Source organism: Xiphophorus hellerii, chromosome 4 (assembly GCF_003331165.1).
Source record: "Xiphophorus hellerii strain 12219 chromosome 4, Xiphophorus_hellerii-4.1, whole genome shotgun sequence".
NCBI classification, from domain to species: Eukaryota; Metazoa; Chordata; class Actinopteri; order Cyprinodontiformes; family Poeciliidae; genus Xiphophorus; species Xiphophorus hellerii.
Genome location: NC_045675.1, coordinates 15,726,227 through 15,742,464, shown reverse-complemented (window position 1 = coordinate 15,742,464; position 16,238 = coordinate 15,726,227). Strand labels below are relative to the sequence as shown.

General features: G+C 39.6%; 3 protein-coding genes across 6 annotated transcripts; 1 reads left to right on the top strand and 2 right to left on the bottom strand.

Moving 5' to 3' along the window:
* Nucleotides 1–228: 228 nt before the first annotated feature.
* LOC116719025 (uncharacterized) lies at nucleotides 229–5,015 on the bottom strand. Of its 3 annotated transcripts, XM_032561376.1 has the most exons (7): nucleotides 4,863–5,012; nucleotides 4,610–4,697; nucleotides 3,536–3,946; nucleotides 3,289–3,416; nucleotides 2,707–2,767; nucleotides 1,765–2,184; nucleotides 229–1,026 (listed from the first exon to the last, which is right to left on the bottom strand). In XM_032561376.1, exons 1-7 carry the CDS (start codon nucleotides 4,875–4,877, stop codon nucleotides 662–664), a joined length of 1,488 nt encoding a protein of 495 aa, XP_032417267.1. In that variant the 5' UTR covers nucleotides 4,878–5,012; the 3' UTR covers nucleotides 229–661. The 3 variants fall into 3 exon arrangements, with proteins under 3 accessions (XP_032417267.1, XP_032417266.1, XP_032417265.1); XM_032561375.1 differs by having other exon boundaries at nucleotides 229–1,005; nucleotides 4,610–5,015; XM_032561374.1 differs by having other exon boundaries at nucleotides 4,610–5,014.
* Nucleotides 5,016–5,478: 463 nt separating this feature from the next.
* gfod2 (glucose-fructose oxidoreductase domain containing 2) lies at nucleotides 5,479–14,331 on the bottom strand. 2 transcript variants are annotated; one of them, XM_032561378.1, is made up of 3 exons: nucleotides 14,231–14,331; nucleotides 10,575–10,928; nucleotides 5,479–9,068 (listed from the first exon to the last, which is right to left on the bottom strand). In XM_032561378.1, exons 2-3 carry the CDS (start codon nucleotides 10,825–10,827, stop codon nucleotides 8,173–8,175), a joined length of 1,149 nt encoding a protein of 382 aa, XP_032417269.1. In that variant the 5' UTR covers nucleotides 10,828–10,928; nucleotides 14,231–14,331; the 3' UTR covers nucleotides 5,479–8,172. The 2 variants fall into 2 exon arrangements, with proteins under 2 accessions (XP_032417269.1, XP_032417268.1); XM_032561377.1 differs by lacking the exon at nucleotides 14,231–14,331 and adding an exon at nucleotides 12,192–12,626.
* Nucleotides 13,598–15,685, top strand: thap11 (THAP domain containing 11). The gene has a single exon (XM_032561380.1). The coding sequence runs from the start codon at nucleotides 14,015–14,017 to the stop codon at nucleotides 14,825–14,827; it is 813 nt and encodes a 270-aa protein (XP_032417271.1). The 5' UTR covers nucleotides 13,598–14,014; the 3' UTR covers nucleotides 14,828–15,685.
* Nucleotides 15,686–16,238: the final 553 nt, after the last annotated feature.

Here is a 16,238-nt window from a genome sequence, read left to right as displayed (position 1 = left end):
GTCAATTTCAATTTTAAAAATGGGTATAAACATCTTTTCTCCACATTTTATTTATCCTGCATGTACATTTACCTGAGTTTAAGTATTCATAGCACCAGAATTACCAACACAAGCCTAAAGTAAACATTACCTTAAAATATAAAAAAGTTTGGTGCAAAACTTGTTTAACACCTAGTCAAATTTACCTTTAAAGAAAAGGTAAACATTAATAAAGACAAAGCAAACAAGGTCAATGAAACATATTTATATGAGAACTTAAGTCAACAGAAATCATTTCTCCAACACTTTTTTCCATTTAAAACAGTCTGAACCATGAGTTTAAATGTTTACAAGTTTAAAATGCTCTATAGACAGTTTTACATCTTACAGTACAGAAGTTCATTTTTCAAACTCTATTTTAAAAAAAGCTTATATAATCCACATGCTACACATTACAAAGCCACTTGTGAGTGTATCTGAATACAGAGTAGTTTGAAGGCAGAAACATTGCCCCGGGTCAGATTCCTCCATATTTAAAGAAAACATCAGCTGGAACAGGAACTGAGCCACCGTGCTTCAATTTTCGGGAAAAAACATGTTTTACTTGGAAGGGAAGTTAACTATATATTTATTACATCACCCTGTGTTAGAATTAGTCTAACTCTTTCAGAAAGGCTAAGAATCAGTGGGTCACTTTGCTTTTGGAGAGAAAAGAGAATTCTTCCTTTTCCTGGTAGAGCTCTTCCCACTTCTTCCGCAGCTCTGCCTTTTCCTTCTCCATCTCCTCTCTCTGTTGGATCAACTCGTCGGCTTCCTCCTGCTGGGCTTTCCTCAGCGACTCGATTGTCTCCCTCTCTGCAGCGGCTTCTCTGGCGCCGACTGTCTGCAGCCTTTCCAGCAGCTCCCGCTGCTGCTGCAGAGCCTGAGCCTCCTCCCTCTGCGTTCTTCTCAGAGCTTCAATCAGCTCCAGCTCCCGTTCAAAAATCCTGGCCTCCACCTCTGGGTGCCTGGAGATCTTCAGTCCAGCTGAAGGGAAAGACGGTCTCACTGTATCAGACGGTTTAAGCAGATGTAAACAAATATTTAGGCTCGATAGTGAAGGAATATAAAACCAAAAGCTTTAAAGGTGACCTACTATGCTTCCTTTAAGAGCTTAAATATATATAAGCTATGCTAAACATGTTCATGGTGTTTTTTACACAAAATCTTTCTTAAATGATGAGATTTTAGTCAGGTCAGTTCTGTCTATTTTGAGCTGTTTTAGGGCATCTTGTCACTGTAAATCCAAATAAGCTGCTGCTGGCCACGCCCACAACTCAATGTTTACAGTTGCTAGTCAAAAAGACTGTAAAACAGATGCACAATTATACAACCATACATCTTTGAAAAGCAGAAGTGGAACTTAGTACACAACCAACAACAAAGCAGCAAGTGGTTTCTGGATGTTAAGTCCACAACAAAACAACTGTCCATTCCAGAAGCCATTGTACAGAGCATACAGTGGTATAAAGCCAGCTAACCAAACATGCTGGAACTCTGCTGGGGTTGCTAGGTAACAGTGGGATGCCCTGTGATTGTGACTTAACATTTAAGAGCTTTATGAAATGGCTCATTATCCAGACACTAGAAAAAAAAAAATGCCAAAAATTATTAAGTGCTTGGAATGTCTGGAAGCAGTTGAGAGCCAAATGGAAGTGCAAAATGTGCAAAATATTAATTTTGAATAAATGAACCTGGTTTTATTAAAAACCACAAACACTTTAAAAAGCAGCAATAGAGACTTACCTGACAGTTCATGTTTCATTAACGGACTTTCGGTTGCTCCACAATGGCCATTTGAGTCTGGTGACAACTGTTTGAGTGAGTTGGATCCCAGCTCAGAAAACACCTTCGGGTGTCTTTTTGACAGATGCCGATGCAGATTACCGGTGCAGCCGCTGTCGTAGCACTGCAGCTTCCTCATACAAATGCGACACTGAGCTGCTTCTGAACTCTCTAATCTCTCAAAGTGCCTCCAGATCACGCTCCTTCTGCGGTCTTTGGTCTGCGGTCTCTCAGAGGAGTTTTCACCTGCCTCTGAATGAAACGCTTCTTGGGCCAAACCTTCTTGCAAAGAGTCGGGATTGTCATTTATGATATGACTGGCATCAGGTTCGATAGAAGGGGTCATGACGTCAGAGCTGTCGTCCTCCACTCTAACTTCCACTGATGAAAGAGAAATTTAAAATACCAATTATTATCGAAGCTTTAAATAAGGTTCTAAAGTCTCAGTGTCTAAAATAACTTTCCTACAGTCAGTAGCAGTAAGTTATCTGAATATGAGTGCAGCTGGTTTAAACCAACAAACTAAGAATTGCAAAAGCACCATTTATTACTGCAGCTATTATGATTTTCTACATAAAGGTGGGAAATGATCATTGGGACCAGAATCCTGCTTGTCTTTGCCTCTTAATGAAAATCCTCCGTGCTCAAACAGGTACACATCAAAAATATGCAGGATTTATTTCCAAAAGAGACATCAGAATTTCATTTTATGCAAACAAATGAACCATTTAGGATTCCGAGGTCTAGATTAGAGAGGGATAATCCATGTTCAGGGTATAAATTTCCCTTTCAGGAAGTGGTCAAGCCTAGAAAATCAGATTACTGAGAGAAATTTAGACTCGTCTTTGGAAGAAAGTTTTATCAAAAATAATATTAAGACAAGTTAGAGCAATAGATGCTCACCCGGAAACCATTTCTGTCCACTGTCCCACATGGTTCCCCCCGTTCCATCACCATTTGAATCCTGCAGAAGAAGAAAGGTTCTCTAGTGTAGATTAGTGGACACAAACTTTAAAATAACACTTCATGTCTTTTGTTCAAGCTGGAAGAGATACAACCTTTTAAACTCTGAGATTTCTACATGCAGTTGCAGCAATTAAGAATATTTCATCTCCTGTGATTTAAGTTATGTTTGGAATGCTTCTTTATGCAAGTTAAAGTCATATATCTACACGTATATAAAGATTTTTCTGCCTTATCGAACTGTTATAATATTTATATTTGCTAAATGCCAGAATAATAAAGGGAGAAATTTTCTTTTACACCACAATCAGAGGCTTACATAAACTGAGATTCCTTTTTTTAAACAATATAGGAAAGCCCAGATGATGATGGGTTTGTAAGCGTCTGAGTTAAATAGACTTAAGTAGAAATGTTTTTTTTAATCTGATCTCAAACAGGAGAAGCTTCAGCTAATTTAAAGTCAGACAGTGAGAAAAAATGTCTTCTTTTAACTGTCATTGTTTAGGTGGACAAATAGCTTACCTCTGCTTCTATTATTTTCTCAGCTGATTCTCCTTGTGGTATGCCTGGAAGCTTGTTTATCGCTGGAATATCAGTTTCATTCAGTGTGGTCATAATGTGCGATTCCCCATCATCCAAAACCAATTTTACTGCACAAGAAGAGAAAAATAAACATCCTAAAGAAGCTCTGATGATGACAAGAGGCCATGCTGTCCCCTCACTGATAAAACTACACATGAAGAGAACTGGTTTCATTGACCAAACGTACCTGGATGGGGCTCTGTTCCTAAGTAGGATTCACGAGAGACACCGGCTACATTTAGATCCTGTGAGGGCACAGCAGGGCGGTGGTTGGTGGACAGCAGCTCTGAAAGCACCTTTGGGTGCCTCTTTACCAAGTGTCGACGAAGGTTGCTAATGCCGCCACTTTTGTGCAACTTTTTCATGCAAATGCGGCAGCGAGCGGCGTTCAAGTTGTCCAAATGTTCAAACAGTCTCCAAATCAAGCTGCGCCTGCGTGACTGCTTGTTGGGAATGTGGCCAAGATCATCTTCATGTATTAGATGAGCTAGCGAGCCTCGTGGTGAAGTCTCACAGAGGCCACTGACAGCAGTGCTGGGGTCAGAATCATTCGGGGTGGTCCTGGTGTTGGATTCGTCGTCATCCACTGACACTACAACTGAAAAACAAACAGGTGTTTTCTTAAAAAAAAACAACTAGATTTTTGTCTTTAAAAGCAGAAGGCATCATGTCTGGCTTCCTTACTGTGTTATTTCTTAAGCATCATTTGTAAGGCTACTTCTGTCTATTTATAGGTAAAGAATCAAAAAGCAGAGGTGGTAGTGTCAATTTTCCTGCTGCCAGTACAGGGATGTATTTTGCTCCATCCCAAAAACATAAACAAAGACTGGAGGAAGCACCAGGAATATAAATAATATCCATACATCCCGAAATCTTCAAATACAGAATGTAAACTAGTTTTATTCCCATAATTAAAGACACTATTTCAGCCCTAAAATACATCTTCACTTAAATGCTCCACATAAGACTAAAGTTTAGCATTGTTTACATTCAGAAGCAGCTTTTAGCTAACCTGCAGCAGCTATGAATAAAGCAAGTTTCATTTGCATAAAAGTGAACTTCAGCTGAATGACAACGAAAAGCAAAATGTGGCCTAAAACTGAGCCGTGGGGGGCTCCATTTAAAAACTGGGCGTGTATCCATCCACACAAACAGCATGTTGTATTTGAAAGGTAGCTGCACAGTTTCCAAACAACAAAACAGATTACAAGCAGTCAGGGGTGAAACAAACAAATAACAGGAAATAATCAGGAAGGCATACCAGAGATGATCTGTTCATCATCTATTTCCATATGCTGGTGGTCGTGGCTGGCGGCAGCTCCGTGGTCTCTTTCCATCCCTCTGTAGACCTGTGTGGGGTGTTTGAGGCGCAGATGTCTTAGCATCGGAGTGGTGGAGCCGTGCTCCTTTTTATGAAGGTAACGATTACACAGCACACACTGCACCGACCCTTCGTCTATATCTGTAAAAAAGCTCCACACCACGCTTCTCTTACGGTATGTGTCCAGCTTTACCTTTCGGGGTCCCATACCACGCGGTACCGATGACCCAGTGTGGTCTAAAACCAATATTTGACCGTTGGCTGATCTTCGTTAGCTGTCATGCTAAGTTAGCCGAACTGACTCAGACTGCGTTCTTTTTTTTCAGTTCTTCTTCTACCACTACTATTCAGGGCTGCGCTGGCGCCACCAGCTGGGCAGAATGGTGAATTTTTTGATATATTCAGTCTCCAAAGCCCAGTATTATGTATTCTATGGACAAACATTTAGCGTTTTGTGTACTAAACGGTCAACTATTATTTCAAATAATTGAGTTGACATGTAAAGGGCTAAAGTCTTGAAAATTAATATATTGTCTAAGTGATTTAAGAGAAAGGTAAAACAAAAAATATGATGATTTAAGAGCAGCTTTTACACAATGCTATGGATAATGTCTTTTTAGGAAACATGCAGTTTCAGTTTTTAAGTTATTTTTGATGATTTTATGTACAATTTTACTGGTGAATGTTTGTAATGGAAGGCTACACGTGAACTCCCTATCAGGAGTACTGAAGTATCTTAATACAGAAGTAGGCAACATAAACAATCATTTTAAAAAAGTAAAAAAAAGAAGGTTCAAACTTGCCAGTTGTCCATTTTGTCAAAAAAGCTTTATAATGACAGAAATTACTATACTTTACATTTTCTTTTATGTTACATTTCAGAAAGCCTCATTTACCATTTTTTCTTCCATACAAAGACTATTATAAGTCGACATGTCATCTTATGAAGTCCTGATAGAAAAAGGCAGAATGAGCAACACTCCTATTGAACAAACCAAAAACAGGAAAAATGCAAAGAAGAAAATACATTAAATGGATGATTTATTAGCACCAAGCTAAAACTCTCAAGATACTGCAACTTGTTTTGTTTTGTTATAAACAAGAGAAATTATACACTCAGGTCAGAAAATGGCCTTTAAATTAAAACAATTATATTTATTAAAAGAAAAATATCCGTCACACAGATTAACAGTACAGTTTATCAACTCTGAAGCAGCAAATTAGTGCCCAAAATGTCATATTAGTTAAAACAAGACTAAATCTAAAAAAAAGATATATAAATATTACAGCATCAAAACAGAAATTCACAGGCTGAAAGACAATGGACAAACATGTCAAACTTTCTACAGGGAATAATAAATAAATACAAAAGTTTCTTATAAATGTTGAAGTCACATTTGCAGCAAGCTGACTGGTGCAAGCACTAAATCGTTTAGTAGACAGGTGGCATTTTATCAGTGTGAAGACAAAGAAAAGTTGCTGATAAGGTGATAATAAAAAAACAAATGAGCTGGAATGCATTTTAGAAGTGATGGATTCAGCAGAATCATTTTCTAAAGAAATTAATGTAAACTGGAGCCCTGCTGAAAAAATGAGATGTAACAAATATATTAAGATCTACACTAGCAGATCAATAAAATTGGACAGATTAAATAACATAAACTATTCTTTAACTTCCCCTGATTCCCATTTTACTGGAGCTTTGACTGTAACAAAAAGGCAGCTGCTATGTGGCGGATTGGACCCACTGGCACTGGACTACTTTTTAATTTAGAATCGTAATCTTTGTTTTTTTTGTTAAAAACAAGTGTAAACTTAAGTTTGTATCTTTAAAATAAGTTGTAAATGTTTAAATCTCCAGGTAAACCTAACAGGTAAATGTTATGGCTTCAGTTTTCATAGACAAAAAGATTGTAGGCAGAGTTTTCACAATGTTGTCGAGAGTTATTTAAGAAAAGGCAAATTATTAAAACGCATTTCATCGGTGTTACAACAATAACCATAATTTTCATCTAAATGTAGGACATTTCTTTTAAAATAATGGAAATGCAGCACGTAAAATCAAACCTCTGGCTTATTTACAGCGAGCCGCTCAAAAACAAACATTCAAACTTACCTGGTCGCTTTCAGGGGGCCGATGCTACAAACGACATATTTATGTTCTCTACATAGCTTATTTTACTCAGTCCCTGGTATATTTACTATGGCGTGTTGTAACAGGAAAAAAAACAACAACCTACTATTATTTCTTAATCTGGTTAGGTTACTTGTAGCAATCAATAATGTAAATTATTTTGACCATTTTTAATGTAAGAAAGCCAACAGCAATAAGTCAATAATATCCTAACGTTTTTGTCAATAACAAACATTTTGCCAATAATATAATATATTATTACACTGAAACATAATAATATTTGCAGCTGATGTAATTTAATAACACAACTATAAATCAGATTATTTGAAACTTTGGTGTTCTGCTCATCAAGTATTAGTAGACTTTTATATTTGCACTTTTTATGTAATGAGAGATTATTTTAAAACTTTCTTATATAATCTCCATTTCATTTTCTTAGATATTTGAATTTTTGATTTAATGTTTGGAGGAATATTTCTTTTCACAATATTGGCTAAAGGTTACCTGTTCAAATACTTCCTTATAATGTTTGTAAATTATTATGTTTATAGCTTTGTTACATTTAAAATGTTCAAAATTGTGAAGTTATTTGCTATTTTATCAGTATTTGTTGCTACATTAGTCACTTTAACCAAAATTACTAGAGCTAAAATTAAACAAAACTAAATGTAAACGTCCCACAGCATTATTATTTCTGTTCTGTTCTTATTTAACTATCAGAGGTAAATTATGAAAAGCACCTTGTTAGTCAAATTATCCTCTCGCTTCATATTTAAACCTAAAGTAAACTCTGATGAATATAATAGTGACCTAAAAGTAGTGATGTAACCAATATTTAGTCAAACAATAACTTTGATTTTAAGTACAAAACGGTTCAACTTGTCTTAATTTAAATACAAAACATGAGTGAAAATATTTCGCTACAGGCAAATTAAGCACATAGATTATTCTGTAACGTGAAAAAAACAAGTTTTAAATGTAGTTGTTGTGCCTTATTGACACAAAACAATTTACAAACCGAGAAAAATACATTCCCTACATCTTAACTTCAAAATGAGCCAGATGAAGACAGCATCTACAGGATTATTGGCACATGTTTGTCACAAGGCTGTCTGTATTTCTACTGGTCCGAACCCAAATAATAAAGCTGTGGTTTACTAATGGAGTACTTTCCTTCCTCCAGGCACACAATGCAGCTGTGTCTGTGTCGGCTAAATATTAATCTGCAAAATCTGAGAGGAAGTGAACAAATAGAAGAAAGTAGTTGTGTGTGTGTGATGTAAACGGCCAAAGCAGCTGCATCACAAAGAGACGTTCAGAGTCCCGTTCTGTCACGCATGTAGATTTTGCACTCAGTGAATGTTTCGGTTCAGTTTTTGTTTCTCTGCAGCGCCTCGCACAGGTTGTGGTTGGGGTCCGGCTCCTGACTCATGATCTCCACGCAGACCCACTCCCCGCTGCTGCTGGACTGTTTCACTGCCTCTACCACCGTCTGCACGTACAGGCCGTCTTCGAAGGTTGGCGCCGAGGCAACCGGACCTCGTGACCATGACCGCCGCTCTTGGTGAGCCTGGAAGGACTGTCTCAGCGCCTTCACCATGGAGCTCAGCCCCTGCAGGTGAGGGCGGGGCATCTCTTTCGCCTCCGGTCCGACGCCACCGTCGTCAGCCAGCAGCAGCTCTTCGCATTTGCTCCCGTTGCGTTGGCCGTACAGCTCGGTTCCCCTGGCGACCAATCTGCCGGCAGATCCGACAATCATAACCTCGTGCACGAACGACCCCGGCATGTTGAAGTTCAAGGTCACGGTGCAGCACACGCCCGAGGATCCGGTTCCACCCATCAACATTTGGAAGAAACAAAAGTCGTCGCTGGTGACGCGGCGGATGCCTCGGATCAGGTTGTTCTGTTGCACAAAGGTCCGCAGTAAGCCATGCACGCGGTGAGCTCTGGTTCCCGTGAGGTAACTCAGCAGGTCGATGATGGCGGAGCCCACGATGTGCAACCCGCCGCCGCCCATCAGCTCCTCGCAGGTCCAGCCGTACGACTGGTCCAGGAGGCTCGGACCGTAGACCCGCACGTCACACACCTGGATGTCCCTGACGTAGCCCTCCACCAGCAGCTGTCGCATCGCCACAAAGGCCGGCAGGAAGCGCAGGGTGTTACCCATCATGCTCAGCAGCTGGGGGTAGTATCTGGCTGCAGTCACCATCTTGAAAGAGTCAACAGCGGTTGCAGCTTTCTCACACACGACATTCTTACCAATACCTGTAAGACAGCGGGAACAGACGGAAAAACTCAGCTAAAACTCAACTATTAAACTCAGACAGCACTCATGACTTAGAGATAAAAACTGATTATTTTCACATCAGATCCGATTTTAATCTATTATTTTTCTCACTTTCTTTTCTAAAAACGAAATTACACATGACAGAAAGTATTTTCCAAAACTGATTATCATCATCCCTCCTGTGAGTTGTTACGACAGTATTAGGGCAAGGCCCTAATTAAACAAAAATGTTTTTGTTTAATTTTCAACGTTTAATTTTTACTTTTTTTGTGTGTTTAATTTAACGTATTCTTGAATACATTTTCTAATCATGTTGTTTTAATGAAAAAAAAAAAGTTTCTAGAGATCCAACAAAACCAGCTCAATCTGTGTGGTTCTTTCCTCAAAACAGACTCAGTTGTGTCCACAATCATTTCAAAGTCCTGCTACAGGTAATAATTTGATGCTGATGTGTTTAAACATTTAGAGTCTCGTTATTTGTAAAACCAATATCAAATTATAACTTCAAAAGATGCTCAACATTTCTCATTTTAATTTTTTGTTATTTACTTAGTCAGAATTCTCATAAAATCACTACTTCATTCTCCTAATATTACGACGTTTTTCTGATAACATGGGTATATTTTCCTATTATTTTCACTTTATTGTCATACGACTGTATTCTTGTAATATGACTTTATTCTTGTGGTTTTAAAAAACAAATCTTAGCCTGGCCCATGTATTGAGTTGGCCTGAATTCAAAGTCCAAATAAATAGAAGCTCTAAAGCACGTTTGTCAAACAAAATGGTGGCTTTGGTTGTGCAATGATAAATAATAATAAAAAATCCTAATTTTCCAAAAATTAAATCTTCAATAAACAAAAATTCAATTAAACGATAAAATCAATTTATCAGCCAGCCCGAAAACGCAAAATAAATGTAACACTTGTAGGTTTTGCAAACATCTTCAACCCATTGTGCTGCTGGGAGTAGCAAAGTCTACAGTAACTGTAAATTGAACAAGGTATTTTAACAGACCGAGGGACTGACTGCTTCAGCTGGTCCAGCCTGTCCTTTCACATGTCACACACCGGGTGTGTTCTGCATGCAGAAATGTTCGATAAGCAGCGTGTTAGATCTCCTCTTGAAGGCTTCCCTGCTGTAGACAAGTCCTTCAGCAGGGAAACATTCAGGAAGTTGCAACCAAAACAGGAAACTGAGCTCAACCCTGAAGAATTCCAACAGATGCTTTACACCGACGCCCCTCCGGTACAGTAATGTTAGGATTACTTCTAAGAGTTACAAAAAATATCAGATCAGTTCCTCCAATAACCCTCAGGGGAAACGTTACGGTTGGTGCAAATATTTCTGAGGGAAGTCTCCTCTGCCACACCCAGTGAGATCACAGTCAATGGAAACACCTTAAGATTATGCTTTCAGAAAAGAAAGTTAATTTAATCGTAATTAAAATCTAAATAGTAGTGAAAGTATTTTAAAAAGCTTACCCAGTGCCTTGACTGCAATTTGTCTTGTCATTGAGGGGGGAATATAGATGCACACCAGGTCGACGTCTTGGTGCAGGAGGACGTCGTCGGACCGGCTGGTGTGAAACGGGATGCCGAGTTCCTTTGCCAAGCAGCAAGCTTCCTCTTCGCTTCGTCCCCAAAGCGCATGGACTTCAAAGCCCTCGGCTTGCAGCAGCGGGACCAGCACTCGGGCTGTGCTCCCGGTGCCAAAAACACCAACTCCTGGCAACATGGCCCTGCCGCTTGGCGTTATTCTACACGTGGACCACAGCCATCCATTCCAGTTTCTCACCAGTAGATCTGATTCTTTTTGGTAAAGGTAGAGAAAGTTACCTGTGAAAATGAATAAATAGATCTTTAAGGATCAACGATAAACATTTCTGTAACTAAACAGCAGCCTTGCTTAGGGTCTCCTATCAGAAAGCCCTTAAAATATCCTGACACGTTCTTCAAAATCCTCTACACCCATCAGGTATATATAGTATCACAAGGAGGCCTGTCACGATAACAACTTTTGCTGGACAATAAATTGTCCCAAAAGTTACTGTTAGTTTGAGACCATTTTCAAGTAATATAATGGTAATAGCAAAATAAAGCAAGAACACATTCTCAAATATCAAACTTTTAATTATAATGAACATTTAACACTGGAACTGGAAGACATTTTAAATGCCTAAAATAAATACACAAAACAACAAATGAAACTAATGTGTAAACAAAACTGTCCTTCAAAAAAGGGGGATTAGTTGAGAATAAAGTACCAGACTGAAGGCTTTTTTCATCCAGTTTTTGGTAGAAAGACAGAAAAGAGAAAAACAATAAATCATACAAATGGTAATTATTGAGCTTGTTTTAATTTATTATGCAACTAACTGATTTATTAGTTTTTGGACAAGTCTAATCATAAGTATCAAAACACAGATAATTGGAATAATTTAAAAGTCATTTTAATGCGCCTTCAGTTGAGGAAGGAACCTTTTCTCATGCAGTGTGCTGCAGGTTTATGCTAGTAGAGTATGAGTGGCTATTTACTGCATGTGTGCAAACAGATGAGCTCACACCATGATCCCAGGCGAACAAAGGCTGTGTGGGTGAGCACCTGTGCACCTGCATTAACCAGTGAAACCAGAAGTAAACTCTCCCCACTCATGAACCAGGAACAATGGAAACCGTCACTTATCACACTGCTTATCAGCAGGTCAAGGCTTTTTCACTTACTGTCACCATGAGAATCTACTGAAGCTGCGTCCAGTCAGGTGGACTGATGATAAAACCAGGTCAGGGGAAAGTTTATTTATCAGAAGCAGAAACTACTGGCGCGTACACATGATATTAAAACAGATGCGGCATACAAGTATTACCCTTATAAGGAGTGTTTCATAAAGGCGAAGAGCTAACCACAGAGAGACAATTGATAACCATGTCAGCTAGCGCATCCAGCTAGCCGCACAAAGATGCAGAGAGAACTCCCAAAACTCGCGATAAACTTGCGACTCTACACATCTAACAGCATAATTTTAATGTATCACTGGTTCTTGAAAGTCACACACTTAATATGGAACAAGAACGCGAGCAGATATCACAGAGAGTACCTACCGGTGGGTCATCGTCCACAACAGCGATAGGTTGAGCCCGGGCGCTGCCCATTTGCTAATGACGGTAACTTCAGTAGCAACGGTTGGGCGGAACCGGAAATACTGTCAACGGAAACTTTTATTGCGGAAAAACACTGAATACGGATTTAAATGCGAGATTCACACCAGATGAAAGCGTTTTGAAAGCATATTTTGTGTGATTAAACGAACACAGCTCTTTATCTTACAAAATTTCGCAAATGTCGTTCTACATGTCGTAAAAAGTGGCAAAGAGTCCCATTACTAAATGCCGTTTGCGACCGAACCTGCTCAATCAACCGGTTCTTTTTTACGGGAACGTTCATATATGGTTATCATTTATCAATCTTTACATCAAATAGAAACCAAGATCCTACATATAGTCGAATTAAAAAGAGAGACCAAGATTTTTTTTTTAACATTAAACATTTTAACAATACAAACATCATTTGGGCAGTGTCAAATTAGAAAACTTGTGAAAAATATCAACGAAAATGTAACAGATCACACGATTAAAAAGAAAAAAAAAGCAACATTTAATATAAATACAACTTGGAGATGTATGGTATGTATATGCATCAGTACTTGATCAGGACTTCTTCTCATTTTTGAGTAACTGCCTCAATGTAGTTTGGAAGCCATCAGGATGTGGAACCGCAGAGATGTTAAAAACGTTACTTAAATTTTTTTTGAAGGGAGATTCTTTGAAGTTATTATCAGTAATAGTTCCTTTACCTATAGTGAAAATAGGTCATGTCATATATCAAGAGTTTGTTGGAGCACTTTCTGCTAGAAAATGAAATCAGCACAAATTGCTCTAAAATGTACTGATGGCTGTACTGATCAAGTAAGTTGATTTTGAATGGTTTTCTGGTTCAGGAGTGCCTAAAACACAAACCCTCAGAGCTGAGGTTGTCTGCAGCTTACTTTTTCCTTTTATTAAATTTTCTGCTCATATTAAGCTTACAATGAATAGCCAGCTCTTTTGTTATTATTGAGTGTAATTTTGTTGATAAATAGCTTACAAATTCACAAAGAATATTCAGATGCCAACATTTCAATGTTTCCTATTTCTATTAAAAATAAATCATTCACTTTAGGCATATACCTAAAAAAATATTCCTTCTCTAAAATAATAAGTTTTCTTTAAGTTTTGAAACAAAATTTATCCAAGCAAAAAAGTATTTTACAGAAAAGATTTGACAAAGATTGCAATGTCTTCCCCTGTGAAGACTGATATTGAAATAGATAAGTTTTTTTTTTTTTTTTTACGTTCATCCAGTTAAACAATATTTGGACAGGTTTTCCGTATTGTATTTTCTTAATAACACTAATTTCACCATTGACATAAACAGTAATACAACTATTACTTATAATAATATTTATAATAGTAACAAAAAGATCTTAAGGTGGATGCAACTGAATTTATTTTTGACCACAAGGGGCGCTGCATAAGTGGCACTGTCAAAAAGGACGGGCAAAGGATTCTGGGACTTTTAGTTCTCAGTGAGCAACGGCTGGCCAGATAACACTCCGAAGAGCAAAAGAAAAGACCCATGAATAGTTCGTCTGCGTGAAATTTAGCGTGAGTACGAGATCCACAAGCTTTGCATTTGAACAGCTTTTGGTGGATTTGTACCGAAGAGCAGCTTACTTTGGGTCAAAATAAACAGGAAGTTGTTAGCTTTGTGGGACGTGTAGTTCCGTTTGTAGGCCGCCAAGCTTAATAACAACGCATACAAAAAAAAGAAATAGCTACAAAATAACCAAAAACAAAGGTTGTGCTTCTTAACCTTTTGAGAGAACATGCCCGGGTTCACCTGCTGTGTCCCCGGCTGCTACAACAACTCGCACCGGGACAAGGACCTGCGCTTTTATACGTTCCCCAAGGACCCCGCTCTGAGGGAGCAGTGGCTGCGGAACATCTCCCGGGCCGGGGTCAGCGGCTGCTTCAGCACCTTCCAGCCCACCACCGGCCACCGCGTCTGCAGCGTGCACTTCGCCGGCGGAAGGAAGACTTACATCGTCCGGGTGCCGTCTCTCTTCCCCCTGCGGGGCGTCAATGAGCGCAGGAGTCGGAGGGGCAGAGCGAGGAAGTTGACCAACTCGGCCCCTGCCCCCGGGATCGTCGCTACCAGCGTGCTGGGGAACACGGCGGGCGTCGTCGAGGGCACCATCGGAGGAGAGGTCGGCGACGACAGCATCACCGTGGTTCAGATAGGCAACAACGGGGAGTACTTGGGCACGGCGCGGCTTCCCGCGCAGGCAGAGGGACCCTGTAACTGCACCCCGCAGAGTCTGGTGGAGCTTAAAGTTGAAGACCTAAGCGCGGACTCCGGGGCCAACCAGCAGCAGCTGTCTGTCCAGTACCTGAGTGTGACCAGCAGCCCGCTGGACCACTCGTACTCCCTGACCACCGGCACCACGTCTGCGGAGCTGCTGCGGAAGCTGAACGAGCAGCGGGACATCATCGCGCTGATGGAGGTGAAGATGAAGGAGATGAAGGCGACCATCCGCCAGCTGCGGGTGGCTGAGGCCAAGCTGCAGGAGGAGGTGCGGGAGCGAGACCGGCTGCTGAGCAGCAGCCCGATGTCTGGGAACGCCCGGAAGAAAAACTGATGAGGAGGCGACTGAAGTTACCCGAACCGACCCTTTACATGGACCCAGATTCATCAGGAGGAGTGTGAGGAATAATCCTGCCCAGTTTTGTATGAAACTAAAACAGACTGCCTGGTTTAGGTAGCAGATTGATTCATCTTACTGCTAATCACATAGGAACTGGACACATTTTACGCCCCCAAGATTCCCAAGTCAAGCATATTTCTAAGCAAAAGGAGCAGAAGTTGAACTCTGAACTTTCTGGTCGCACAGGGGTTTTTGTACTGACTGTTTTGACTTTGTGTCCAGGCCTTTCAGCTTATAGTAGGAGGCTGACCCAATCAGCAGCTTGTGCTTTAACAGGAAGGGCACCAAGATGAACAAAACACTACTGACAAGCATTTTCATCATTTAAATGAACCTAGCCCTCATCACAGATGCCTTTCAATGTACTTTAAGTTAATTTACCTTTGTTGCTTTTGAAAATATTTGTGCAAGGGAAGAATAGGTTTAGGAAACTCCTTAGAATAGCAAGCGTCCCACAACATTGGAAATGTTAATAAAGGAAGTTTTAACATGTTTAAATGTGCTTTTTTTTTGCCTTTTCTTGGACGAAAACATTTACTGAAGATATGGTTTGCAGCTTCTACATGTAATCTGTCTCAAGCTAGTTTTGTTTTCATTTTGTTATGCCAGTTCATTTTATCATGTTGGACTGAGCGCTTTTTTATTGTGTTGTCTTTAGGGCTTTATGCACAATACATTTTACAAATTTCTTAGTTTGAACTCAGTCTGACAGATGTGCTCCAATCTCCGTTTGAAGTCAATGTCATTGTGAACGTTTTATGCTGACTCACATAAAAGACTTCTCAATGTCAATGTCAAATTTATTCATATAGCACTTTAAAAACAGGTTTAAATCTGCACCAAAGTGCTGTACAAAAATTACAGCAGAATAAGCTGATGAAAAGAAAGAGATGTAGTGGGGAAAAAAAAGATATTTTGTCCTGTTGTCACTACCTGAGGCTGTAACGAGCTTCTGCAGTGCTTCAGATCCAGACAATGGCAGCTGACTGCAGAGTGACGTTTGCTTTAGAAAAATTAAAATTTGCAGTGGTTCCTGTAAACTATTTTGAAGCAGAATTTTTTGGGGGGGTTGATTTGTGAAAAAGCTGAACAATATATATCTATATATTATAAAAGATCAGTCACAAAGATTTGTGCTAGAGATTGAACATAGCCCTAAAGTGATGAATTGGTCCATGTACCAATTCTCTAACTTCTGTTTTTGCTTCAAATTTTCCACACGTTGTTCTTTTCTCATGATTGCAGTTGTTTTGGAAAGTGCACCAGTTTCCCCTGCAGCAAAACACCGAGAAGTCATGATGCTGCCACCACCACTCCCTCATCTCCTTTCTGATGGCTGGGTATT

Bases quoted from the DNA above. Each gene is read 5' to 3' on its own strand.
- LOC116719025 (XM_032561374.1), bottom strand. From the start codon at position 4,877: ATGGGACCCCGAAAGGTAAAGCTGGACACATACCGTAAGAGAAGCGTG. The intron at 3,417-3,535 runs GTACGTTTGGTC...CTTCTTGTGCAG, and splicing joins AGGAACAGAGCCCCATCCAG to TAAAATTGGTTTTGGATGAT. The intron at 2,768-3,288 runs GTAAGCTATTTG...CTTCTTCTGCAG, and splicing joins AGAAAATAATAGAAGCAGAG to GATTCAAATGGTGATGGAAC.
- gfod2 (XM_032561378.1), bottom strand. From the start codon at position 10,827: ATGTTGCCAGGAGTTGGTGTTTTTGGCACCGGGAGCACAGCCCGAGTG. The intron at 9,069-10,574 runs GTAAGCTTTTTA...GCTGTCTTACAG, and splicing joins AATTGCAGTCAAGGCACTGG to GTATTGGTAAGAATGTCGTG.
- thap11 (XM_032561380.1), top strand. From the start codon at position 14,015: ATGCCCGGGTTCACCTGCTGTGTCCCCGGCTGCTACAACAACTCGCAC.